Source organism: Gymnoscopelus braueri (genome assembly GCF_963280865.1).
Source record: "Gymnoscopelus braueri genome assembly, chromosome: 21".
NCBI classification, from domain to species: Eukaryota; Metazoa; Chordata; class Actinopteri; order Myctophiformes; family Myctophidae; genus Gymnoscopelus; species Gymnoscopelus braueri.
Genome location: NC_137623.1, coordinates 9,309,814 through 9,337,322, shown reverse-complemented (window position 1 = coordinate 9,337,322; position 27,509 = coordinate 9,309,814). Strand labels below are relative to the sequence as shown.

At 41.3% G+C, this 27,509-nt stretch overlaps 1 protein-coding gene across 1 annotated transcript in view; it reads right to left on the bottom strand.

The window, feature by feature from the left end:
• The window catches only part of pip4k2aa (phosphatidylinositol-5-phosphate 4-kinase, type II, alpha a), a gene marked incomplete at its 5' end in the record, with an annotated part of 76,744 nt that overhangs the window by 7,680 nt on the left and 41,555 nt on the right, over window positions 1-27,509 (bottom strand). The window contains 5 exons of the mRNA XM_080417296.1: window positions 15,739-15,777; window positions 16,670-16,816; window positions 21,348-21,500; window positions 24,826-24,922; window positions 26,216-26,313. Coding sequence (XP_080273422.1) covers window positions 15,739-15,777; window positions 16,670-16,816; window positions 21,348-21,500; window positions 24,826-24,922; window positions 26,216-26,313 — 534 coding nt within the window. The remainder of the gene's footprint in view (window positions 1-15,738; window positions 15,778-16,669; window positions 16,817-21,347; window positions 21,501-24,825; window positions 24,923-26,215; window positions 26,314-27,509) is intronic.

Here is a 27,509-nt window from a genome sequence, read left to right as displayed (position 1 = left end):
TAACCACTTCAGCCCTATTTTATACCTAGGCTATTTGAAAATAGCCGATCTACAAGCTCACAACGCGTCGCGATGCGACGCGTTGTGAGCTTGTAGATCTGCTATTTTCAAATATTTAGTACTTTTACTTTTGGTACTTTAAGTACATTTTGATGCCAATACTTTTGTACTTTTACTCAAGTACATTTTTAATTCTGGACTTTTACTTGTAACAGAGTATTTTTATATTGCAGTATTGGTACTTTTACTTAAGTAACGAATTTGAGTACTTTTTCCACCACTGATGTCCTCATTTAAAAATGTCCTGGGTTCCCAAGAGCATCTAAACTTATAATGTATGCATACAGGGACGAATGTCAAGATAAGATGCATTTGGGGAAAAACCAAGCTTGTGGTTAGTTTTGTTTTGGCCCCTTTATCAAAAAGACATTTCACAGTTCAGATAATGTTTGGCAGCAACTCTCTAAGTCCATAGTGTTCTCCTACATCCCCCACATCGTTCAGCCTAACGAAAAGCAAGGCTGAAGCTGTTTTTTTTTTTAATGTTCTTCGTTGTAATACCGCCAATGGCCTGTGGAGGGCAGATGTGTCATGTGAGGTAGGAAGGGGGGCGTATGCTCTGAGGCTCTGAGGAAGTAGAGAGCAGGAAATGAGGTAACAAGGCAGCAGTTTTTTGGCCACTTGTAAGCGGGAGAAGGGCAGTCACACAACAAAACGGCACTAGAAATGAGCCCGAAATGACAGAAACACACACACTTCTCACACGGACGACATACAATACACAGGGACATACAAGTACACGAGACAACACAGATAGGACCTTTGAGCACATATATACACAGACATAGACCTTGGATTGGGCTGGGAACGAAAAAAATGATGATGTGGTGCGACTCGCTAAGGCTGAGATATTGAATAAACAGAGGTAAAAAATGTGAATGCAATGCAAGGCTCGACTGCAAGGACTGCTGCAGACAAAGAAAAAGCACTTTGCAGAACTGTCACCTCAACGTGACAGTCTATTTCACTTATTCCAGACGCTCTCTCTCTCTCTCTCTCTCGCCCTCTCGCGCTCTCCCGTTCAACAGTCCTCCTATGCATCCATTCAACCCTCCTGCCATCTGTACTTTTTCCGTGCCGTGGGCGCTTAGGTCTTTTCTAAAACCCCTGCCTGTTTTTAATTCCGTTCTTAATTCTTTTTCCTCTCAGACAGGCGTGGGATTTGATCACTCTGGGAGTTGTCATTGATTTTCCTCCCTTACACTGACTTGCTTTTTTAAAAAAAAATCTGACTCCAGAGTCGTGTGCGAAACAGAGATAGGTTGAGACAAAAGAACAAGACAAGAAATGGAAGAGAGACAGGAAAAATAAAAAAGGTACTGTACTAAAAATAAAATACAGAGAGACAGGAACAAAGGGAAAGTTCGGGAGTTGACAGACAAAGCTCTTTTTTATACCTGGTGTAAACTGTGTGATGTGACAACAAACCCAAGTCGAGTTGAAGTTGAGAAAGCCCTAGAGTATTACAGACGAAAACCTCTCCGAACATCAAAAGCGTATTTCATGTTGCTACTCTGGCTATTTTCTTAAAAATCCTATATGAAAAAAAAATGAATAATTTATTTTGGGGGTCCTTTGCACGAAAAAGTTTGAGAACTACTGATTTAGAGGGAACAAATAACTTGTAGAATCGGCCTCAGGTCTTAATGGGATTTGCATGAACCCTAGATGATTTTACGTAGGCTGTTATCTTTTTTCTTTCTTCTTTCCCCCCCCCCCCCCAGTACATTTGAGAGTGAATCCCCGGACCCCACTTTGAGAACCACTGCTCTGTGTCAACAGTAGTTGGCAGTAGCTCTGGGGTCGTGGCGCTAGCCACGACCCCAGAGCTATAGAACTACTACACTCACATACTGTACTGTCATGTACAGACATAATTAACTGTTTGGGTGAGTGTGTGTGTGTGTGTGTGTGTGTGTGTGTGTGTGTGTGTGTGCGCGTGTGCGTGTGCGTGTGCGTGCGTGCGTGTGAGTGAGCGTGCACATGCATTGCTCAAGGCTATTTTGCAGTTGCAAAGAGATTGCAACATGGGAAGAGTGTGTGTGTGTGCGTGTATATACTGTACATGCAACAGTGGTACTTAGATTTCATTTTGTTTCTTAACCCCATTCAATCCGGGAACGCATATACTGTGTCATTTTAGATTTTGGCTATAGCCCACTATTCAAAAATAGCAGATCTACAAGCTCATAGTGCGGCACATGAGCTTGTAGATCTGCTATTTTTGAAAAATCCTGAAGATTTGTGCAAATCTTTGAATATATATATGTTTAAAGCGAACATTTGTAACTCAAATCTTTGCTTCTGGGAGGGGGGACAAAATATTTTGAGATGGGGGTCCGCGTTTGAGAACCACTGATATTATAGCAACATACGGCTTTCAGAAAACAGGAACTTTTTTTTATTTAGAAGACATTTGTAGACGCGTTCCCGAATTGAACAGGTTAAGTAAAATTAGCAATACCACAATGCAGCAATATTTTTACAAGACAAAATGCTACTTGAATAAAAGTTATCAAACTATACTTTCTGTCCCTAAAACCAAAAGTAAATGTGGGGAAGCAGCATTTAGTTTCTGTGCACCACATATCTGGAACAAACTGCAGGTCTGCTGCCACTCTTGTCTTTTAAAACACAGCTAAAGACCTTTCTGTTTGCCACTGCCTTTGATTGAGTTATTTTTTCCTTTCTCTTCTGCACTGTAACTGTATCTGTTATTTTTACTTATTTTATTTTATGCATCCTAATGTCATTGTATAATTGTGTTTCCTTTGCTTGATGTTCCGTGTAAAGCCCATTGATTTGCCTTGTTGTAGAAATGTGCTATAAAATTGCCTTGCCTATACTTACAGAAGCAACATGTAAAAGTACTCATTAGGCAGAATGGCCCATTTCACAATCATATTATTGGATTGTTATTAGTTATGTATTAATGTGCTCGTCACTTCACTTCAGCTGGTAAAGGTGGGGCTGATTTGAATGTCTTCATGTGCTGATGGGTTGCTTAACCTATGATAAAACATCATCATTTATCACTTAATGAATGTTTTGTATTAATAATCTAAATCTGAAAAGTAACAAGTAATTAAAGCTGCGTCCAATAAGTGTGGCGGGAAATGCACAATATCTGCCTCGGAGATGTAGTATACGTTTTACAGAAAAGTAAAGTATCACAAAATGTAAATACTTAAGTAAATGTACCTCAAAATGTACAGTAATTGAGTAATTTTAACTTAATCATTTTTCCACTACCGTGTGTCTAAGGCACTTGGTGTGAAGTAGATGCAATTATATCTCAATGGCGTGGTCCTTACCCTCACAGTGACACCAATTTACGGCAATTACCAAATGTCTTCAATTTGAATGGTGACTTTTTATTGGTGACTGAGTGGCTACCAGAACGAACCTGTGCATAATGTGTGTGAAACTCGCCAACACGAGTTTGTAGGAAAAAATGCGGCACAACATTGGGGAAGAGCATAAGATTCATGGTGAACATTGTATTGGAGTGTTTCCTAAATAGCAGTCTCGTGATTAAACTACTGACATCAAAAAAATTACAAGTTGCTGTTGGGCAGAAACCTCTTATCTCCACATTTTACATCATAAATTAATGGCCTACTTGATCATGCTACAGCGTCACACCAAAAGCATCAAAAGTAGCAGATCTACAAGCTCGAAACTCGGCGCGAATTGACGCGTTTCAAGCTTGTGGATCTGCTACTTTTGCCATTTTTAAAAATCTGAATCCAGAAAAGTAACAGTTTTGGACAAATGAGGTTTACACTGAACCGACTGAGACGAATAATGACTTTATGGGTTCCTGAAGCATTATCATATCTGTCGGAAAGAAACCACGTATCTCCATGTTTCAACTTTTTACGTTTTTCATTAAAAATAAATTGTGAATGAATGCCCTGCTTAGTCGTAAGAGACGAGTGTTGCACAAAAGTAGCTTTTTTCGCGGTTGGTTAAGTGTATCTGTTGGGTTTTATAAATATTGAACCAATGAAAAATTATAACTACATTGGATCTATTGGAATTTGGAACACAGGTTCTTATGTCCATTTCCTGAAAAGTAACAGTTCAACAGTTCGCCAAGTGACGTAATACTGACTTCTTCAAAAAGGTCCCCAGGACTATAATCAGTATAACAGCATTTTAGGAGATTCATTCTATTGTTGGTTTTTTTTTGTGTGCTTTTTTTGACTTTGGAGAAAAGCTCTAGTTCTAACTCTTGCCTCGAGGAAAACAGTAAATGACTAATCTCTTAGTCTGGGCTCGGAGCTGTTTGTCCTTAGCCAACAACTTGTTGACTGTGAAATAAATATTGCATTGCAAAACAGAGTGTGTAGGCGACAGTGGATTTGCGGGCCAGACAGCCAAAGCACATTAACGGTCTCATTTCAACACTCCTCCGCGGCAAGGGACCTCTCCGTTTAGTGTGCCAGCATTACAGAGGTCAGAGACACTAACGCAAGCTTTTTAAACTGACTTACTTCAAACTTTGGAGGGTCAGTGCAACTGCATTTGTGGGTGTATCTGATCTCTTGATTGGTTGATTGACACAAAAGCCAATCAACCAATCAAGAGCCCTAGCTCTCCGACAGTTTTTCCCAACAACGATCTCCATTTCACATGTTTGTTTGTTTGTTGTTTTTTAAATTCTTTTCTAACCATCCATTTTATTATCACGATCTGTCTCCTCTATCACCCACCCAGCGATAAGATGTCTGAATAAAGATGCTGACGTCTGGTGCAATTTGTTCGGTGAAGAAGAGGAATGAACTGTCGGGCGAGATAAATAAAACAAGTAGACGGGGGGGGTGGGCTGACAGAGGAAGAAGAGCGACTGCAGATGGGAAACAAAGGGTGTGTGTGAGAAGATGTGTCTTTTTTTTTAACCCATTAAGACATCCGTGTCATTTCTAGATTTGAGCAAAAAAAAACATTATTTTACACTTTGGCTATTCAAAAAATAGCAGATATACAAGCTCATAGTGCGGCACAGAGTGCCGTGCTATGAGCTTGTAGATCTGCTATTTTTTTGAAATATCTTGACATTCTGAGCAAATCTTTGAATGTAAGTGTGTTTTAAAGCGAACATTTTTAACTCAAATCTTTGCTTCCGGGAGTCCCTGGAACAAAATATTTTGAGATGGGGGTCCGCGGCCAATTACATATAATTTTGGGGGTCCTTGACAATTATGAAAAAGTGTGAGAACCACTGATATAGCGACGTACGTTTTTTAAGAAAACATTCGTAAGAATCGGCTTCAGGTCTTAATGGGTTAAAGTCACAGCTGCGTCCGCTTGGAGGAGGAGGGAGGGTAGAAATGAACAAAAAGGCCATAATAACACAAAACTCTAAATTCTTTGATATAATAATAATAATAATAATATAGATCATGCCTGGTATATGAGCCCTGGTTCCCTTACATCTCTTACGTGTTTCATAGCGCAGTAAAAGCGCGTGGCGATCCGGAGCGTTTGCAGCCTTTGCTGAACGTTACTCGATTTGGGGCGCAGGGGCGCATCCTCTGGCTGGGGGCGCTGAGGCTAGAGAGGGGAGGTGAGGGGTAGGTGTCGGGGGTGGGGTGGTGTTTTTAGGGGGTTGGGGGTGGGGGCGGGGCAAGGGAGGGGTGGGGGGGGGTGTAGGAGAGGAGAGGAGACAGAAGAAAGGGAAAGAGGAGGAAGGGAGGAAGGAAGGAAGGAAGTTGGAAGTAAAGGCAGAGTGTTTAAGAGAAATACAGTGTACACAACCGATTATGGAGACGATAAGACACAGAGGAGGAGGTTTGAAGTTGTGGCTGCGGCCTTGAAACTCCCAAACCCTCCAAGCCGCGGCCCCGATGGCTGGGAGAACATGGAGAAGCAAATGCCCTCCTTTATCGACAAGCACAGAGAAAAGACACCTTATTTATTATCTTAACCCATTAAGACCTGGAACTGTGTCATTTTTTGATTTGAGCTAAAAATAATTATTTTACACTTTAGGCTATTCAAAAATAGCAGATATACAAGCTCGTAGCGCGGCACCGAGTGCCGCGCTACGAGCTTGTAGATCTGCTATTTTTGAAAATTTGTGAAAATGTGTGCAAATCTTTGAATATATATATTTTTCAAGCGAACATTTTTAACTCAAATCTTTGCTTCTGGGGGGTCCCTGGAACTAAATATTTTGATGGGGGTCCGCGGCCAAATACATTTAATTTTGGGGGTCCTTGACATGAAAAAGATTGAGCACCACTGATATAGAAAGATATGTTTTTCAGAAAACTGTTGGGATTTAGGAGACATGTAGAATCGGCTTCAGGTCTCAATGGGTTAATGAAAAGAAAAATGAAGAAGCAACACAAAAAAAAAGGATCTAAACCGTAAAATTCTTGATCTGGTTTTGGTTTCTCATCCAAATCAGTCAAAGACGTTGCTCATTCACAAAATGTTTCTTGTGATCCATCAGTGATGTTTTCTGCATGTGTGGATACTTTCCTGTCTGTGTGTGTGTGTGTGTGTGTGTGTGTGTGTGTGTGTGTGTGTTTGTGTGTGTGTCCCTGCAAGTTTTTTTTTGCCTATGCTGTAAGCGTTGCTGGCATGGATGCCCGGCCCGGCAGAGAAAAAAGCTGGCAGCCTGGGCACATGTCCAGTGGGAAGAAGCAGAACTCGGGGTCCACTGTGCTACAACCAGGCTCATTTGCATGGAATGAACCTACTGAACCCACAGCACCCCCGACATTTAACAAAACTCTACCAGGGGTCTTCAACAAAGGATCCAACATGAATCCAGTGCTGTCAAACAAGTCTATGAAGCTATCCATGAAATCTATGAAAATGCTTAACACATTGAATGCCAAAAACGGTCCGGACCGTTTTTGAGGGTCCAAACGAGAAGTGCCGAAAACGGTCCGGACCGTTTTTGACCCAATTCTATTTTTATACATGTGGGCCACGTGGGGCGCTAAAACGAAACTTTGACATCACCCAAGGAGTTTCTGAGAAGAAGAGGCTGGATGAGGCTCCATGTCAAAAATCCTTCCGGTCGGCGTTTTCAATGTTATCTCCTTGACTAAAAGCTTAATATCTCCATTTCTTTTTAATGTGGTGGAAACGAGCCGTTTCCGATCGGCGATCACGCTGCAATGGAGGATCGCGTTGGAAATATTATTGTTCCAGGCGTTAGTCGGGACCCTCCGCCGTCTCGCACGCACGCTTTGTTTACATGCACTTCCGCGTCGGGGCTTCTGCAGCACGAAACGTATAACGCAAGTGGATGGAAGAAATGCAGGCACTCAACGTATAATATTTTAATAAACCTCTGGCACCCAATGTGTTAATCTGCGACACAATTTTATACAATATGTATTGGGCGGGGGGGGGGGGGGGGCTACATCTCTATCAGCTAGGGGGTCCTCGGCCTGAAAAACGTTGAAGAACCCTGCTCTACACACAACCGGAGGTGGTGAGGTCACTCAAGACCGGTTCCCCTCGACAAAAATCTCAAACTGTCGCAGTGCGCGACAGTTTTTTTCAGCTGAAAATACGGCATCGAGTGGCACTTGTCGAAATGGTTAGCGGTGAGCTATATCATGTAGCTGTTTAAGACTGAGATCATATCACACACACCGCCATGTTAACACATTGAATGCCAAAAACGGTCCGGACCGTTTTTGAGGGTCCAAACGAGAAGTGCCGAAAACGGTCCGGACCGTTTTTGACCCAATTCTATTTTTATACGAGTGGTCCACGTGGGGCGCTAAAACGAAACTTAGACATCACCCAAGGAGTTTCTGAGAAGAAGAGGCTGGATGTGGCTCCATGTCAAAAATCCTTCCGGTCGGCGTTTTCAATGTTATCTCCTTGATTAAAAGCTTAATATCTCCATTTCTTTTTAATGTGGTGGAAACGAGCCGTTTTCGATCGGCGATCACGCTGCAATGGAGGGTCGCGTTGGAAATATTATTGTTCCAGGCGTTAGTCGGGACCCTCCGCCGTCTCGCACGCACGCTTTGTTTACATGCACTTCCGCGTCTGGGCTTCTCACAGCACGAAATGTATAACGCAAGTGGATGGAAGAAATGCTGGCACTCAACGTATAATATTTTAATAAACCTCTGGCACCCAATGTGTTAAAGGAGTAATTCACCCCAAAAAATGTCTTATTTCCTATCAATTACACACATCATGAAGCCTTGAATTAATCGGAGATTGTTTTGTTTTTGTCACATTCCTGAGCCAGTCATTTGATGACTCAATCGAGTCCCCTACTGAGCAGCCACCTGGTCATCGAATTATTGGCTTAGGAATGCGACAAAAAACAAAACAAAACATTAATTCAAGGCTTCATGGGGTGTGTAATTGATAGAAAATAAGTCATTATTTGGGTGAACTACTCATTTAAAGCCATGAACCCCCCACCAGAGATGCCAGCCGGGCCGGCGGTGGCATGGCGAGCAAAGGGGAGCGTAAACAACAAATACAACCAACAGCAGCAGAGAGCTACAGAGCTGAAACCTGCTGCAGACACAGGCGGTGCTTCATAAAGCATCGACCGCATACAACAAAAAGAAGAATCACCTAGAACAGTTCCATAACCACTTAAGCCCTACATACTTCGCGTACGACGACTAGCCAAAATAGCCGATCTACAAGCTCACAACGCCTCGTGATCAGTGTTGGAAAAGTTACTAAAACATAGTAATATATTACTTATTACATATTACTTGTTTAAAAAGTAATATAGTTACTTTACTTATTACTCCCTGCCAAAAGTTATTAGTTACTTTACTAGTTACTGGAAAAAAGTAATATATTACTTTAAGTTACATATTACTTTATAGTTATTTTCCAACACTGTGTTGGAAAAGTTACTAAAACATTACTTTCCAACACTGTGTTGGAAAAGTTACTAAAACATAGTAATATATTACTTATTACATATTACTTGTTTAAAAAGTAATAGTTACTTTACTTATTACTCCCTGCCAAAAGTAATTAGTTACTTTACTAGTTACTGGAAAAAAGTAATATTATTACTTTAAGTTACATATTACTTTAGTTACTTTCCAACACTGCTCGTGATGCGGTTAGTTTTGAGCTTGTGGATCGCCTGTAATGACCTGCCCCAAAATAGGGACGTCGAGTTAAAAAGTGGTTAAAGACTATTCAAATAGTAGCCAGTATCTTCTAGATACTGCTAGCTACACGCGCTGAACACCATTCATTTCCATTAGCATTGCTACAGAGCGCTAACAGTCTTCCGGCGGACATTTCTCAGCAACCGTCGTGCCGATTTCTTCAACCGCTTGCCCGGGACCTTGGAAATGCGCGATATCAAACCCAAATATATAAAAAGACTGAACTATCCCTTTAAAAGCTGGGTTGGGCCCCCCCGGAACTAATCATGTCCGGATGGTTGGACGCCCAGTGCCCACATGAAAAAGCATTGGTATGTTTAATTAAACCATTTTTTTGTGTTTGAGCTTGTGGCCTAACAGTATACGAATAAATGTACCCTTACTGTACAAAACAAGCCGAGTCACCATGGGGAGTAATGTTGTGTCATAAACAGTGGTGGAAAAAGTACTCAAATTCTTTACTTAAGTAAAAGTACCAATACTGCAATATAAAAATACTCTGTTACAAGTAAAAGTCCAGAATTCAAAATTTACTTGTAGTAAAAGTACAAAAGTATTGGCATCAAAATGTACTTAAAGTACCAAAAGTAAAAGTACTAAATATTTGAAAATAGCAGATCTACAAGCTCACAACGCGTCGCGATGCGACGCGTTGTGAGCTTGTAGATCGGCTATTTTCAAATAGCCTAGGTGTAAAATAGGGTTAAAGTGGTTAATGTATGTTTCATTATATCATAATTTATATCTGAAAAGTAACTAGTAACTAAAGTTTTCAAATAAATGTAGTGGAGTAAAAGTACAATATTGCCTCTGAGATGTAGTGGAGTAGAAGAAAAAGTATTGGAAATTGGAAATACTCAAGTAAAGGACAAATACCTCAAAATTGTACTTAAGTACAGTACTTGAGTAAATGTACTTAGTTACTTTCCACCACTGGTCATAAATAAATAAAAATAATAACAGACCCTAAGCAGAGGAGATGTAGTAGATGATTAATTCGATGAGTCACATAAGTCAATGGCAGTCTTGCTTTGTGAAATACTAGGCCCGCAGTAGACCGAGTCGACCTCGGAGCAATCCGCTGCTATTGGCTAGCTGCGCCCGGGGAGCGCCAATTACCGAAAACCCACATCTACTGTATATTTCGTTGTAGAAATACACCAAAACGAACAGAATATAGATCAAATACTGTACATGTTGTAAGTGAAGTAATAATAGGACATGTCCACAACATGCAACACGATGTGGTTGGGGGAAACGGGTTCACAAATAGAGCCACAGATATAAAGGATATATACCGTGCACACGCATGCATGGGAAGGGAGTCAGTCATGCAGTCAGGAGAGAACTCTGCTGTGCTTGTTGTGTATTCGTGTCTGTGTGTCCGTGTGTGTGAAACAACACCGACACACACTGCACAAAACCCCCCAAAAAACAAACGCATATCCATATTCTACATGGCAGAGACTACGCTAGACTACTGTTGTATGCTAATCCTCACCTTGGAAGTACAGTGTGTGTGTGTGTGTGTGTGTGTGTGTGTGTGTGTGTGTGTGTGTGTGTGTGTGAGCGAGTCGCACTGACAGGCTGGAGATCTATGTGAAAATGCAACACATATTTTGCAACGTTGCCAGTGGATTATCAGTGCGCGAGTTGCTGTGTGCTGTGCTTAGCTGGCATATTGTGTGTGTGTGTGTGCGCGAGCGCGCATGCTCACGTGCATGTGTACTGTACGTGGAAGAAGGTACTGTGTCCTGTGGAGAGGCAAGCTGTCACTTTTCCATTCCGTCTCATGTGATATCTATCTACTTCGTAACATAATTCATAACCTGTATGGTTAGCAAAAATAGCTAATGTAGCATCATTTTAAACACTATCAATTTATATGTTGGCTATTCAAAAATAGTAGATCTACAAGCTCACAGCTTGTACATCTGTTATTTTTGAATTTCTTTTGAAAAAATATCAAATATGTTTGGAAACTTTTGAATAATGTAGACTTGTTTTTAACATGAAACTTCTTTTCTGGGGGTGTTCCTGGCACAACACATTTTCAGATGTCAAAAGCAGAGCTCAACCACAGCAATTATCATGGATAACATGACTCATTAATAACGTAATAATTCATAACATGTATGGTTACTGGTTAGCATCACTTCAGAGTCAGTGGCGATCAGCTCTACTGTATGTGTCCACAGCGTCTCTCTCTCTCTCAAACACACGTTTCTATCACTATACTATAACATCTTTTACCATAAGCCTAAAGCCGGAAAATTGCAGATCTACAAGCTCACAACGCGTCGCGCTGCGACGTGTTGTGAGCTTGTAGATCAGCAATTCTTCGGTGCACGGACACCAGCGCGCAAGTAAGTGTAAATCCAGGCACAACTCCATCTCTAATCCCTAAACCTAACTTCTAAATTAGGGGTTTAATAATCCTCAGGTGTTCCAAAGCCTTAATCCCAACGTAGCTCTAAGAATTATTTTCATATTCTACTATAGTTGTGGGGAAATTTGGTCCTCACAAGTATAGCAATACACGCGCACACGCACACACACACACACACACACACACACATACAGAACTCGTGGGGATTTAATCCTCAGGTGTTCTGTAAGTATTTAACCCCCCCTCCATTCTATGTTTAGCTTCTGTTTAGATGGAGGGGGGTGGGGGGGGGGGGGGTTTCCCCCTGGAGTCTGCTCTATGCTCTGCTGCTCCCTGATTAAAGCCCCCTATTACAGTAACAAGGTCCAGTGGAAAGTTAAGACCCTTCACGGTCAAACCATGACCCTGCTCATAGAGACCCACTATAATATTCACAACACAGCCAGTCAAACAGACACCAAGGTTATTATAGCTTTTCTTTTTTCCATTTAGTTTTGACTCTGTGTTTAGCAATTTCAGTTAGTTTAGATTGTTAAAAGTAGATTTTTTTAAAGCAGGTGTGCTAGTTTAGTTTAGTTTCTATTAGTTTGCATTTTGTGAAATAGAAACTTTTTAAAATTGCAGTCAACTAAAAGGTTTAGTCAATTAACTATAATAACTCTGACAGCCAGTACATTGCACACAATAAATCCCAAAACAGCGAATGATCTGCTTCTGGAAATCATTTGATTGAAGCATTTCCATGCATAGCATTAGTGTGATTATATGCAATAACCTGGGTTTACGTGCTTTACTCTGAAGTTGTGCTTGTAAATTCCTTTGACAAGTTTACCTGCATTCTATTAACCACTTAAACCTACGGTACTTTGCTGACCGGGATCCCCCAGGGCTCTATAGTAGATGGGCTAGTATTTCCCTCTCCACCGAATCTCTTCAGCCAAGCTCACAACGCGCTAGCTGCGATGCGTTGTGAGCTTGTAGATCAGCTATTTACGCCGTATGTTCGCGCCAGAATATGGACGCTATAGGGTTAATGCTTTCTTAAGGATGTGATAGGAAACCTCTATAAACTTCCTGCCTGATTGTTCTGCATTTTCAACACTGAGTTTCCATTCTTCATTTCAGTAAACATGAAGAGCTTCCTCTTCAGTCAAAAAAAAAAAAGATTGTTGCCTGTCAACACGATGTTTGTTTACCGGGTCCGTCCGGTTAGATTCGAGCACATGTCTGTGCACACGTGGAGACTAAATGAGCCAGGTGAACAGTACACATGCACTGAATCAGTAGGAGAACCTAGCTTTGGTTTCACATGATGGGGTAATAATGGCCTTTAATACTGTAGACGAATGAACAAAGCACTGTGCAAAGAGCTTTGTCCCTCGGGTTATCAGAGCCCAGAACAATTACCTCACTGCCAAGTCAATTAAGCAATATTACACGAGAGGGTGTGCGTTACCGTGAGTATTGACACGACAGTGATGTGGTCAGGAACGAGCTTGAGGCAGAGCCAATAATCCAATAATCACGGTAAAGCCACCCTCGAATGTAATATTGCGATTATGCAAAAGTTACCATCAAAATAAAACATAATACAAATGTATTCATATTCTGCATGTGTTATCTCTATTATCCTGGAAATACATGTTGTGGTCTGACAGAGACGGAGTCCCTGTTTACTCAGCCAGTCCAGACCCAACATTGAGATGGTTGTGCGCTTTAAACAACTTTTCCCATCTGAACACATAGAGAAACAAAACTCAACGGTCAGCTCAATCTCATTGTAATTAAGATATTCAATAGAAATTCAAATTGTTTTAATGGCAGATTTAGCTGCTACGTCTGCAAACTTCCAATGCCAAACTGCTAGCCTAACCTCTTAGCCGCTCTGCTCTGCCGAGCACAGCTGATTTTCATATTTTGATTGGTTTCATTTAACACATTCCATGCCAGAGTTTAATCTCATAATGTACTCACCAGTGCCAGCGTTTTATTGTTGTTTTTTAGTTTTTTTCATGTCGCCACAGACCTCGCTAAATAAGTTAAAAGTGCGCGTTCATTTGGTTCTAAACACACAGCGGATCCGTGAGAAACGGTCAGCGAAAACAGTTTCCAAATCCGTGCCGCCATCTTGAAGCTATACAGCCGATCAACCATAAACAGTGATCAGCGAGGAGAAAAACAACAACCAGAGAAAATCGAGTTTTAAACAGGATCCCAGACAGGAAGCGGATACGATCGAAAAAACCGGAACCCGAATAATTCCGTTTCCGACCGGAAACCGGAAACGGAAATGGATCAAAAAAATTCGGAAAGTGCACCTGGGGCACTTAACATGGGAATCGGCGGTTCGCGTAGATCTACGCGACTGGCACGCTGCGGCTTTAAATAGGTTCGCGTAGATCTACGCGACTGGCATGCAATGTGTTAAGAACAGCTAGGTGTGCTGTCATGCTCGTTTGAGCACGGCTGGAGAACCCATTTCAACCAATCCGAGTGCTTGGTTGGAACTACCTGTTGTATAACTGTCTTTAACCTGTAAATACTCACTCACCAACAGAGCACACACAGTCTTTTTTATTCAAGAGGTTTACTCTTGACTAAAGCGGTACTCTTGTTGGTACGTTATATCCAAAAATCATTTGTAACTGTAAGCTGGCAAAGTATGTTTTCTGAAATTGGCCAGGTTTCCAAAAACACTGAGCAATTCAGACGTGAAGGGAACTACTGCTGCCTCAGTGATTTCAATGACATCACTTTCTGGAGACAGATGGCTCTGTGACCAAACCACTCCATCAAACTCAACAGTCAACGACTTAAAATAACCTTCCTCCAAACTATGAAACATTTCCCAGTGCTGTAAACCGCAAACTCTCTCTCACTCACACACACACACACACACACACACACACACACACAAATGAAAGCACGGTTACGTTGACACAGTCATCCAACCATTCTGTGGCATGGTACAATCACCGTACACTCCACAGGGAGGACTCCAAATCAGCACGCACACACACACACACACACACACACACACCCTCAAACCACTTTCAATGTAGTGTTTTTAAATTATTTTCCAAAAATAGCCGATCTACAAGCTCCTGACGCGCTGCAACGCATCGTCGGGAGCTTACATCGGCTATTTTTGGACTTTTGTGAACAAGGGCTTAAGTAGTGGTTAACACACTCAGTGTCCCACACACACACACACACACACACACACACACACACACACAGACCACAAGCAGAGGGACTCATGGGAGACAGCTGAAGCACAGGTTCAAAAGCAAGGAACGGGGAAAGGGGGGGGGGGGGGGTGGGGGAGAGACGACACACACACACACACACAACGTCACCAGAGCGTGCAGGAGGGCTGGACACAAAGAGAGAAGAGACAGAGGGAGAGAGAGAGAGAGAGGGAGAAGGAGAGAGAGAGAGAGAGGGAGAAGGAGAGAGCGAGGGAGGGATGTGGCACAATGAGTGGTGGCATGGCTATAAGGGATGGAAGATGGATATCTGCTAAAGGGGATGGAGATGGGTATCTGCTATTGTCATCCCGTGCCAAGACGTTCGGCGGTTCCGTTCTGTGAGAGTGATGACAGTAGACCGGCGGTGGTGGTCGTCTACTGTAAGAAAAGCACAGACGCTCCCCCCATGGCTTTCATATCGGAAACATGGGAGTGGCGGAGCAGTTCATCCACAATCAATGACTTTCATTATCAGTGTAGCTTGATGGGCACACCAGGCTGACGGTTGAGGATTGGGTGCGTGTTTGTGTGCGTGTGTGTGTGTGTGTGTGTGTGGGTGGGGGTGTGTGTGTGTGTGTGTGTGTGTGGGGGTGTGTGTGTGTGTGTGTGTGTGTGTGTGTGTGTGTGTGTGTGTGTGTGTGTGTGTGTGTGTGTGTGTGTGTGTGTGTGTGTGTGTGTGTGTGTGTGTGTGTGTGTGTGTGTGTGTGTGTGTGTGTGTGTGTGTGTGTGTGTGTGTGTGTGTGTGTGTGTGTGAGAGTGAGAGAGAGACCGGGGAAGGGGGGAAAGGATGAGGTTAAACAGGTTAAAAAGTTTGTGAGTCAAGTACGTTTCAAGGTGTGTGTGTGTGTGTGTGTGTGTGTGTGTGTGTGTGTGTGTGTGTGTGTGTGTGTGTGTGTGTGTGTACCTTCTCCTTGTCGCTAGCCTCTCTCGCCACAGTGGAACCCTACACCAAAGGCAGGAAAAGAATACATGAGTCATGGCGGCTGAGATGCTGTTTGGGGGAATGGGGGGATGCTTCCCTCTCCTGACTCATTCCTCCCTTCTTCTGTCTCTGGATGTGAGGACTACTACCGCCTGCCTGCAGCCATTTTGAACTTTTATATATCGTCGCTGTCGTGGCAGAAACCTCTTACAGTATCTCTGTATTTTAACTTTAACTCTGTATTTTTTTCGTAAATTAACGGCCTACTTAATCATACTACACACGTCACAGAAAAGAATCAAAAGTAGCAGATCCGCAAGCGCGAAACGCGCCTTGAGCTTGTAGATCTGCTACTTTTGCCAGTTTTCCACCCGACAGAGACGATATGTATTTTCTGTCATCGGTTGGGCTCTTAGTTTGTCGTCTGCCTTGAATTTGTGTCGGGGGCGGAAAGGCTATCAGCTAAACCACTGTTTTCCAAACTGTGGGTCGGGACCCAATTGTCGGTCGAGGACTGATTTTTATGGGTCACAAGTACATTTAAAAAAAAGATTTAAAAAAAATAAAATGAAAAATATTAATTTTTGTATACATATTTTCTTTTTCTAAAGAATAAAATTATGACAAAATAAGTTCCACAAATGTAACTTTTAAGCGGAAGTGAACAAAGCCAATCTACAAGCTCACAACGTGTTGCTCACAAACAGAATTTCTGTGAATTTTTGTGAGCTTGTAGATCTGCTATTTTCACTAGTTTGGGTCCCGGGGAGAGACATCAAATGTCTCTTTTGGGTCACGGGCTAAAAAGTTAGGGAACCACTGAGCGAAACAGTCAATGGCAGTAATAAACCTCAACAGTCATCTATTTATCTGTGAGCCTCCATCCCCCCCCCCCTCGGCCCGGCCGTCTTACCTTGAGGTCGTATTTCTTGAAGACGGAGAGACGGTGGGAGAACACGTTGCGCGTGACGATCATGTACGACTCGTCTCCGTCCACCGTGAGGCGGTACATTCCCAGGAACTGAGGCAGCAGCGTGTTGCCATGGCACTCCACGATGAACTGGTGACCACGGGAAAAAAAAAAGAAAAGACAAGAAAAAAAAAGAACAAACACATCAAGATTTTCAGGAAGTTTTCACAATTCTGCAGATATACAAGCTGACAATGTGCTGCGATGCATCCGCGTTGTATTTATTAAGAGTCTAATTTCTTCTGTATATCTGTGTGATGTATTGTCGATGTGTCGCTGTTTGTTATGCTGACATGCTATGAAAAAGGTCCTCAATGGAAATAAGCCCTCGAGCTTTATTGTGTTTTCATCCTCGGTGATACAATGACTGTATGTCGGTGCTTTTGTGCTCTTTCTTTAATGTCACCAATTAAAGTCAATCAATCATGCTTGTACAGTAGATCTGCTATTTTCAACATTTTGGAAATGAGGTTTAAGTGCCTAAAAAAAGGAGGACTTCAGTGTGTATGTGAATGAAACATAAGAAGAGCGAGAGAGAGGAGAGGAGAGAGGAAGGGAGAGAGAGAGAGAGAGATCTGCTGTCTCATGATTCATCGATCAGCAGCAGAGGGATATGGGGTGTCGTTGTCATTAAGGTTGACGGTGCATCACCAGTACACTGCACCGCCCTATAGCGCTGCCTGAATCCCTCCCTCCCTCCCTCCTCACGTTACACCCACGCACCGGTGCACCCTGGGAGCCCACCAGATTGTGTGTCTGTCCGTCGACCATAAAACTGGGGGTTTTAATTATTATTTTTGGGGGGGGGGGGTCCCCAGATCATTAGCTTATAATGTGCAACACTGTTTTCCACTCCCACTTCCTCCCACCTCTCTCTCTCTCACACTCGCTGATTGAGCTCTGATCTGGCACTTGCATAATCCAGCTGGTACAGCATGTAAATGAGGTTAATAATAATAATAATAATAATAATAATAATAATAAACGTTATTTATATACAGTGGTGGAAAAAGTACTCAAATTCTTTACTTAAGTAAAAGTACCAATACTGCAATATAAAAATAATCTGTTACAAGTAAAAGTCCAGAATTAACAATGTACTTGAGTAAAAGTACAAAAGTATTGGCATCAAAATGTACTTAAAGTACCAAAAGTAAAAGTACAAAATATTTGAAAATAGCAGATCTACAAGCTCACAACGCGTCGCATCGCGATGCGTTGTGAGCTTGTAGATCTGCTATTTTCAAATAGCCTAGGTATAAAATAGGGCTTAAGTGGTTAATGTATGTTTCATTATATCATAGTTTATATCTGAAAAGTAACTAGTAACTAAAGGTTTCAAGTAAATGTAGTGGAGTAAAAGTACAATATTTGCGTCCGAGATGTAGTGGAGTAGAAGTAAAAGTATTGGAAATTGGAAATACTCAAGTAAAGTACAAATACCTCAAAATTGTACTTAAGTACAGTACTTAAGTAAATGTACTTAGTTCCTTTCCACCACTGTTTCTATAGCACCTTTCAACGTGTTCCTTCCACGCGCTACGTCTAACCAGGGAACCTCCCCCTGTCAGGTGATAAGAAGCGGCTTGCTAGCTCTCACGCATTGAATGAGGCATGAGCCCGGCTCTAGGCTCTCCCTAGGCTGACAGAGGGAGTGTAGCAAAGGTGTAGTAAAAAAAAGAATGCAGCTCAAAGTGCTTTAAGGAGCAAACAATGCGGTGAAGCAGCATTCGTAGAAGCAGAATGCTGCTTCGCCGTGTTTTTATAGGCACTTGGAGCAGGTCAGCACTGGAAGACCTGAGGGGGCGGTTTGGAACATATCTAGACAGGCAGTCATAGAGGTAGGAAGGTGCCAGACCATTGAGAGCTTTATAAACAAGTAAAATAAATCAATCAATCCTAAAAATCCTAGAAATAAGGTGCATAATTGCTACTATATTATACCATACCACTATACTGTATATTAACACAGCATTCTTATATCATACCATTATTTACTATACAACATTATCGTTGTACTATATTATTATATACTATCTTACACTATTATATTTACTATTATACTATTGTTGTTATTGCTACTACTTGTCTCTCTCTCCCCCTCTCTCTCTCTTCTCCCCCCCCCGACACGGTGGAGGCAGATGGCCGCCCACCCTAGAGCCTGAGTTTTTCGTTGCCACTGTCGCAAAATTGCTTGCTCAGGGTGGGACAATGTCGGGTCTCTGCTCTACATGTAAAGTGTCTTGAGACAACTTGTTGTGATTTGACACTTTAATAAAATTGAATTGAATAAGGTTAGACAAACAAACAAAAAACAAAACGCAAGAGAAGCGGTTGCCGATTTGTGCTGAGGTCGGGGATCTCCATAAATGGGCATATTATAGGCACATAGACACACACACACACACCGACAATGTCGACTTTATCTAGAAACGCTAATCCACAAATCTCTGTGTGTTTGTCTTCCTAGATACGGGTACTGACGTTAAGACTGCAGTACATAGAACCCGCTGACGATAATAATAATTCTAAATAAAGATATCACTTTCATCGCACTTGGTGTGGGGTTACCTGACATGAGAGAGATGTAACAGCAAAATGGACACCGTGTGAATATATGTTTATCTGCTCATATTTCTGCGTGGTTGACAGTATTATTATAAAAGGATTATCATAAAAGGTTATTCACACATTTTTTTGCTCATCATGAATATCAAACAAGACGTGCAATAGAAGGAAGGTTTATATTACCCAAAGTGAAAACATCTGTTATACAGAAAACGGTTATGCACAGAGCTGTTGTAAGGTGGAGGGTTATATTATTCAAGCCAAAACAAAAGAAGGATTCAAAATGATGTTAAAACAACTAATTTGTGTTTGTAATTATATAATTTTTATAGATATTTTATTCAAGTTAAGTTGATATCGGTAGGTTAACGAAAAGAAGAAAAAAAAGATACTGAAATGTATAATTAGTTTTTAACATTGTAAGATGGTATGGATAACCCTTTTCTCCTTTTATCATGAAATGTAAAATATTGTTGTAAAATATAAAAATTTCTGGAATGAATTTATTTTCCTATATATCATGTACCCATTTCTTAACTTTTGTAGGTCAACTATTGTCCGTTTGTTGTATCTGCTGTACATTGTGTATGCTGTGTATTTGGGTGTGAGGGACCCCAGGAACGATAGCCATGCTTAGGCAAGCATGGGGGTGCATGAGTCAGTGACAGAGAGTGGGAGCTGGCCAGTGAGTATCTTGGTTGGCGTGTACGTGGCAGGTCTGTGTGTGTGTGTGTGTGTGTGTGTGTGTGTGTGTGTGTGTGTGTGTGTGTGTGTGTGTGTGTGTGTGTGTGTGTGTGTGTGTGTGTGTGTGTGTGTGTGTGTGTGTGTGTGTGTGTGTGTGTGTGTGTGTGAGACAGAGACAAGAGGAACTGAGGGCAGACAGAAGTGTGTTAAGACGCATGAGTCCACCAACAGAAACAAAAGAGAGATGAAAGCAGAGATAAGGCCTTGGATCAACCCTGGATAGATAAGCTTAGCTGTGTGTGTGTGTCTGTGTCTGTGTGTGTGTGTGTGTGTGTGTGTGTGTGTGTGTGTGTGTGTGTGTGTTCCAGCAATACTGTGCATGTCAGACGAGAGGAATTTAAATTCAATCAACTTGGTAGCGCATGGGATTCCTTGAGAATACTGCGTTTCTATATGTATATACTGTATATGTATGTATAGAATATTACTGTACATATAGAATTAATCTAATTGTAAGACAATTAGATTAAGCCGTTTACACTGGTTATTTATAGAACTATTCCATTAATTTCCCCGTAGTACTGAGCAGTCTGATTATTGACTGTCAACAGCCCCTCCACATCATAAATACGTTTACATGCATATGACACAAAACACCACAGAAACTCCAATGGTTATTGTTCATGTCTAAAATGACCTTCAATAATGTGACCAAATGTGTAAGTGTACTCCACATTGTAATTTGATTATGTTATGATTATGTTTATTATATATAATCTACTTTAAAGTCATTCTGTGTAACATAGGGCTGGGACAGAAGCTGTCAAAGAGCAGGTTTATGTGGAATGGTTATTGTGAAAAATATACCAGTGAAAGATTATAAGAAATAACTTAAAGTATGACTTTAAGGTAATATTTTTTCTCCCTCCCATAGACTTTAGTGTTTGTTCAGTGGCAGGGGTCTCCCTGTCTCTCCAGCTCTTTAATAAACAGAAAATACATTTTCAGCCAATCAGGAGAGAGTACCCATTTATCGACGTAATGTTTATAGTGTTCCACTTCCAATTTTGTCAGCTCATTTCTTTGTGTCATCACTTCCAATTTCACTCGTTTAATCTGTGTCCTGTCTGATTTCTCTATCCTGATTGGATATAATTGGTGCATTTTCTGTTCAATAAAGAGCTGGAGAGACATGGAGACTCCTGTTACTGAACAAACACTCTATATAGCAAAGAGTACTATCAGAATATAGAGCTGTTTAACCAAAGAAAATCACTTACCGTACCTTTAATATGGGAATATTGCAGTGCATAAATGGCTACATAACGCATTGTGTTTTGAACTGTGATTAGTGACGTGAGAGCAGCACCTGGTGATACTTCTTGAGGATGTTGTGCATCTCGGCCACGTCTTCGCCGGTGATGGTCTTGATGACGTAGCGCTTGTCGTAGGAGGTGTGGAAGCGCGCTCCGCTCCGCCCTTGAGCCTCGCTGATCAGGGGAGCGCTGCGCGTCAACGAGTTCTGCACAGAAAAAAAAAACACACCAGAGGAAACAAGCTCAATTACCACCGTTTTGGTCCAGGATCGGGCCCATATTGGGTGACAAAGGAATACTGCGAATGCGATATTTTGCAACCATATGCAATATTTTTTCACAGCATTGGAAAAGGGCCACAGACAGACCAACCTTTTTTTTAACCACTTAACTCCCTATATATTTGGTTGACCAGGGGGTCCCCAGGGGTTTGTACTTTGGGGTCTTCAACAGGGGGTCCGGGACTCCTAGGGGTCCTCAGAGTAACTACAGGGGGGCCGCCAAATCTTTGTGTGAAAGGATATATTTATATATTTTTTACATTAACCACTTGAACCCTAGCATCCCTAATCTGAGGAGAACATTAGGCAAACAGCCAATTTTTTTCTTCTTTTTTTTTCAAAGTGGTTTGGTGTAGAGGGAAAAAGGAGCGAACCAAGTGCAGAGCCAAAGGTTAAGTTTACTCAGTATTCAGGGTTTAAGCGGTTAGATGTCTGAAACAAGCAAAAACCATTAATTGACACAACACTGATGATAGCGCTGTCAAACAAGTCTATGAAGCCATGTCTGAAATCTATGAAAAACTTTAATCTGCAACACAATTGTATACAATAAGTAGTGGGGGTTCCTGCTTCATCTCTCTCTCACAGCCAAGGGGTCCTTGGCATGAAAAACGTCAAAGACCCCTGGCCCACACCAACACCATTGACCATTAAAATAAACACGCTCCGAAAATGCACGCGGCCCACACCCATCTCAACATAGCAGATCTACAAGCTCACAATGCATTGCAACGGGCTATAGATCTATATAGCTTTACAGTATATTTGGCAGATGCTTGGCCCAAGAATACGGACGCTGGGATTCATGTGGTTGACGTTAGCTGTTCTATAGGGAATACAAGCCCCTTAAATAAAAGGAGGACCTGAACCTAGCAACCTTTTCCACGGCCCACAAGCGGCGTCCGACTCTACACCTGCTGCCCAGCTGAGCCTCCATGCGTGCGCACACACAGCAGTGGTGGAAAAAGTACTATTTTTTTTAAAACTTAATTAAAAGTATCAATACTGCAATGTAAAAGTACTCTGTTACAAGTAAAAGTCCGGAATTAAAAATGTACTTGAGTAAAAGTAGAAAAGTATTGGTATCAAAATGTACTTAAGTACCAAAAGTAGAAAGGACTCATTGTGCAGAACGTTTCACAAGTTTTCAAATGTGTAAAATGTTTAAAAAAATATTTTGAAAATAGCAGATCTACAAGCGTAGATGGGCTATTTTGAAATGGCCGAAATGTATATAGGGCTGAAGTGGTTACTGTATGTTTTGTAATAATAATCTAAAACTACAATGTCGTTTTCAAATAATTGTAGTGGAGTAAAAGTACAATATTGTGCCTCTGAGATGTAGTGGAGTAGAAGTAAAAGTATTGAAAATCGGAAATACTCCGCTAAAATAAAAGTATCTTAAAATTGTACTTAAGTACAGTACTTGAGTAAATGTACTTAGTTACTTTACACCCCTGACACACACACACACACACACACACACACACACACACACATATGCTGACCATAACACTGAGCACAAAAGTAACCTGATCCAACATGCCTTATGGAACTCTCTGCCCCCCCTGGCATCCTCTGAACCTCATCTGTAACGTTATCATTTATACTGTTAGTATTATATTTCATCTGTATTATGTTCAATGAACCCATTCAATCCCGGGCAGATAGCAGATCTACAAGCTCATAGTGCACTATGAGCTTGTAGATCTGTAGAAATCTTTCAAGATTTTGCAGTCACTTTTGGGACAATTAGTCCCAAAAGAAACTTTTTCCCAAAAACGATTTAAAATAGTATACAAAAAGCCTCAGATTTTTTTTGTGTGTTTAAAGGTAGCAGCTCCATGTGCAGTAGGTCTATGTCAGAGGTCCACTCAGTACAGATAGTGTCTATATGTGCAGTAGGTCTATGTCAGAGGTCCACTCGGTACAGATAGTGCAGGAAACACAATGGTTAATAGTCCTTAGGGTGGGTGTATTCCATTGCCTAACTTTCTTTTATCGCAACGGTTCACAAATCTTGCCGCTGTGTTCGCACATTGTTGTATTTCTCCCAGTAGGTTCTTTGTCATTAGTCATGTTTTCAAATTCAACATCGTGCCATCTTTTTTACCCCGACAAACCATGAAGCGCAGGCGTTTATTATCGCCTCATCTCTTTTTTCTGTTCATCGCACAAGATCAAATGCCACGTTAACATTATTAACATACCTCATTAAAACCAATTGGTTCTGCTACAGTTAGCTTGTCTTCTAGCGAGCTAGCTTACAGCTGGCAAGTGCCCTCGTTGGTTATTACACCAAAGGAACGCTGCCAGTATATATATATATCGAGGAATAACGCCAAAGAGACAGAATTGGGTTGATGATGTGGAAATGTGGGGAAACCTATTCCCTCAATAACATGAGACCCCGCCTGACGGAGACAGATATTAGCCGGACCGAGAATGTACAAACGAACGCCGCGCGTTCGTCCCTGAGCGAGCGCTAAGGGCGTTCTCTCTCCCGACATCCACCCACTGCCCGCTGGCTGGAGTCAGCAGCGCGTTAATGTAAACACCAGAGAACGACAGCTGCACGGGGACGCTCTGACCTCCACCACGCACTGCCAACTCACTGCCTCGCTCTGGGAACAGGACTTTACTGGGAGAGAGAGATAGAGAGGGGGGGGAAAAAAAGAAAGAAGGAGAGAGAGAGAGAGATAGGAGCCGAGAGAGAGAGAGAAAAAGAGAGCGAGCGAGAGAGAAAAAGAGAGAGCGAGAGAGAGAGAAACAAAGGAAGTGGAGGAAAAAGGAGTGAGGAGCAACAGCTCAGTGCTGATAGGCCAGGACCAATAACTGTTGGAAACTATTAGTAGCATACTAGGCTTTGAGTTTTAACCACTTAACCGTAGCCATTTAAACCCTCTATACTTCGTGATGCGTTAAGACATATTTCCACAATTTTTTAAACACATTTTTAAGTATAAATGATTAAATATGTCAGTAATTTCTTTGTATATTTCAGTTATTTGTCATGTCTTCCCTGTTCAACTTTTGATTACGAAGCCAGAAAGGCAAACAGAAATAAGAAATGTATTCATATGTTCCAATGTTCAATGCCAAAAACACAATTAAATCGGTAATCGCAATTATTTGTGTGACAATTAACTGTCAACTTGAATTTTGTAATCTTGTCAGCTCTAGTGATGGTGTGTGTGTGTGTGTGTGTGTGTGTGTGTGTGTGTGTGTGTGTGTGTGTGTGTGCGTGTACCTGGAAATCTTGGTCATCGATGCCAAACCTCTCTCTGAGATTCCTGAACACCAGAGGGCAGTACTCTTTGAACTTGAAATGGCTCGGCATGTTCTCCCTGGAAAAACGTGCACACGCGCACACACGCGCACACACACACACACACACACACACACACACACACACACACACACACACACACACACACACACACACACACACACACACACACACACACACACACACACACACACACACACACACACACACATCAGACAGTGGGACAGAATCCACAATAAAAGTCATAAAAGTTTGGCGTAACCGTATCGGGACATAAATCACAATAATCAGAACCTCTTTATTTGTCAAATAGGAATTTGATTCTGGAGAACAAATGCAAGACCAGAGAGCATTCCAACGACTTTACAAGACAATGGAAAGGGTGCAAGACAGAAGACTTATCATAAAGTCCAAAGAAAATAAGCTGCAAAAGACCAAAAGTGCAAGATAAAGTGCAATAAAATCAGACAAAGTAGTTTGAAGGGCAGACAAAAGCACATCGTAGCTTGAAGGGCAGACAAAAGCACATCGTTGCCATATCCTTCTATCTCTAAATTTCAACTTTTTATGTTCTTTCATAAATTAATGCCCTACTTCACCATACAAGAATGTCACACAAAAGTAGTGAAAATAGCTATTAGCTACTTTAAAATGTTATTAAAAGGATCCCTGGCTAATAATATGGCCTTAATACATTATAATTGCCCTCTATAACTAAAATTCAAAACACCTTAAATATTTTATTCATTTTAGAAACAGTTCATCTTTTACTCAAGAGGGACAATGCCTGTCGCAAGTTGATGTAATTTGTCCATGCGTGGTCCAGCCCTTCAATGTGTGGAATGCATATGCTAATAAAACATACCGTATTTAAAATATTGATTTGATGCTCATATTAACCTTAGGAAGTATTAAGGTTTTTATTAGGTTATCATTAGGTTTTTAGGTCAAAATTCATGTCAGATCCTGTGTCTAGGTGAGACATGACCTTTGACACGATCTAATCGTCTCAATAGAAGAGCAGGGAGACTAAATACAACCACCCTAATTGTATAAGTTATATTGTATTAACATACTCTACCATACAGATTGGACAAAATCCATTTAAAAAACAAGGAACATGCTTTGTACATACAAGGTTTCCAACGATATTCAAATGAAACAGACTAGTTTATGGCGATACTCTGTGTGTGTGTGTGTGTGTGTGTGTGTGTGTGTGTGTGTGTGTGTGTGTGTGTGTGTGTGTGTGTGTGTGTGTGTGTGTGTGTGTGTGTGTGTGTGTGTGTGTGTGTGTGTGTGTGTGTGTGTGTGGTTGCGTAATCTAGGAGGCAGGGATTAAAAGATGACTCACTTGTTGAAGAGGTGGTTGTCCACTTTAATCTTGGAGTACGCCTTGAAGTCATCTGGCATAAGCATGATGGGAATCTGAACATGGCTTAGCTCGTTTATCTGCAGGGAGAGAGACAGAGAGAGAGGGGGGGGGGGTTAGGGAGGATTTTGTTTCTTAAACTTGTTTTTTCTTGACCACAACGTAAAATGCAATCAAGATAGCATCTTACTTAGACAGATGCAAGGGGGTCCCCAGCAAAAGTGGTTAACACAGCATCACAATAATTTTAAACACTTTATTAAAAACAGCAGATCTACAAGCTCACAGCGACAGAAATGTGTGTGGGGAGGAATTAATTGGCGTAATGACTAAATTGGGGAGAAAAAAAGGGGGGTAAATAATAATTGGCTACTCTAAATGATAAAAATAAAAATAAAAACGATCTTGAAAGTATTGGAAAATGTTGAATAATTTTGCATAAATTAAACATTTTCAATCAAGATTTTGTTTCGATAAAAATAGCCACCATGTAAATAGATAAGGGTTAAAAGGATCGTATTCACACATTTAGCTAGGGGACCCCCCCCTGGAACGGATGCTGGGGTTCAAGTGGTTAGAATCAAAACTAAAGCAACAAAACACAAAAGCAAGAGCCTCTGAGAGAGAGAGAGAGAGAGAGAAAGACTGGTGCCTGGATTATTCAGCTCTCCTCTCACTTAGCGCTGTGTGGGAGGAATAGTAAATCAGGGCTAGGGGGGGACAGGGTGTGTGTGCTGCAGTAGCACAAGCCTCATCATCACATCCACAGAGCACTCAGGGCTTCTCAAACTTTTTGGGGCTCAAGGCACGCACCCCAGTGGTGGAAAAAGCACTCAAATTCTTTACTTAAGTAAATGTACCAATACTGCAATATAAAAAATACTCTGTTACAAAAATTGACTTGAGTAAAAGTACAGAAGTATTGGTATCAAAATGTACTTAAAGTACCAAAAGTAAAAGTACTAAAATGTTTGAAAATAGCAGATCTACAGATCTCACAACGCGTCGCATCGCGACGCGTTGTGAGCTTGTAGTATATAGCTTGTAGTATATAGCTTGTAGTATAAAATAGGGCTAAAGTGGTTAATGTATGTTTTATAATGTAACAATTTATATCTGAAAAGTAACTAGTAACTAAAGTTGTCAAATAATTGTAGTGGAGTAAAAGTACTATATTTGCCTCTTGAGATGTAGTGGAGTAGAAGTAAAAGTACTGAAAACTGGAAATACTCAGGTAAAGTAAAAATACGTCAAAATTGTACTTAAGTAAATGTAC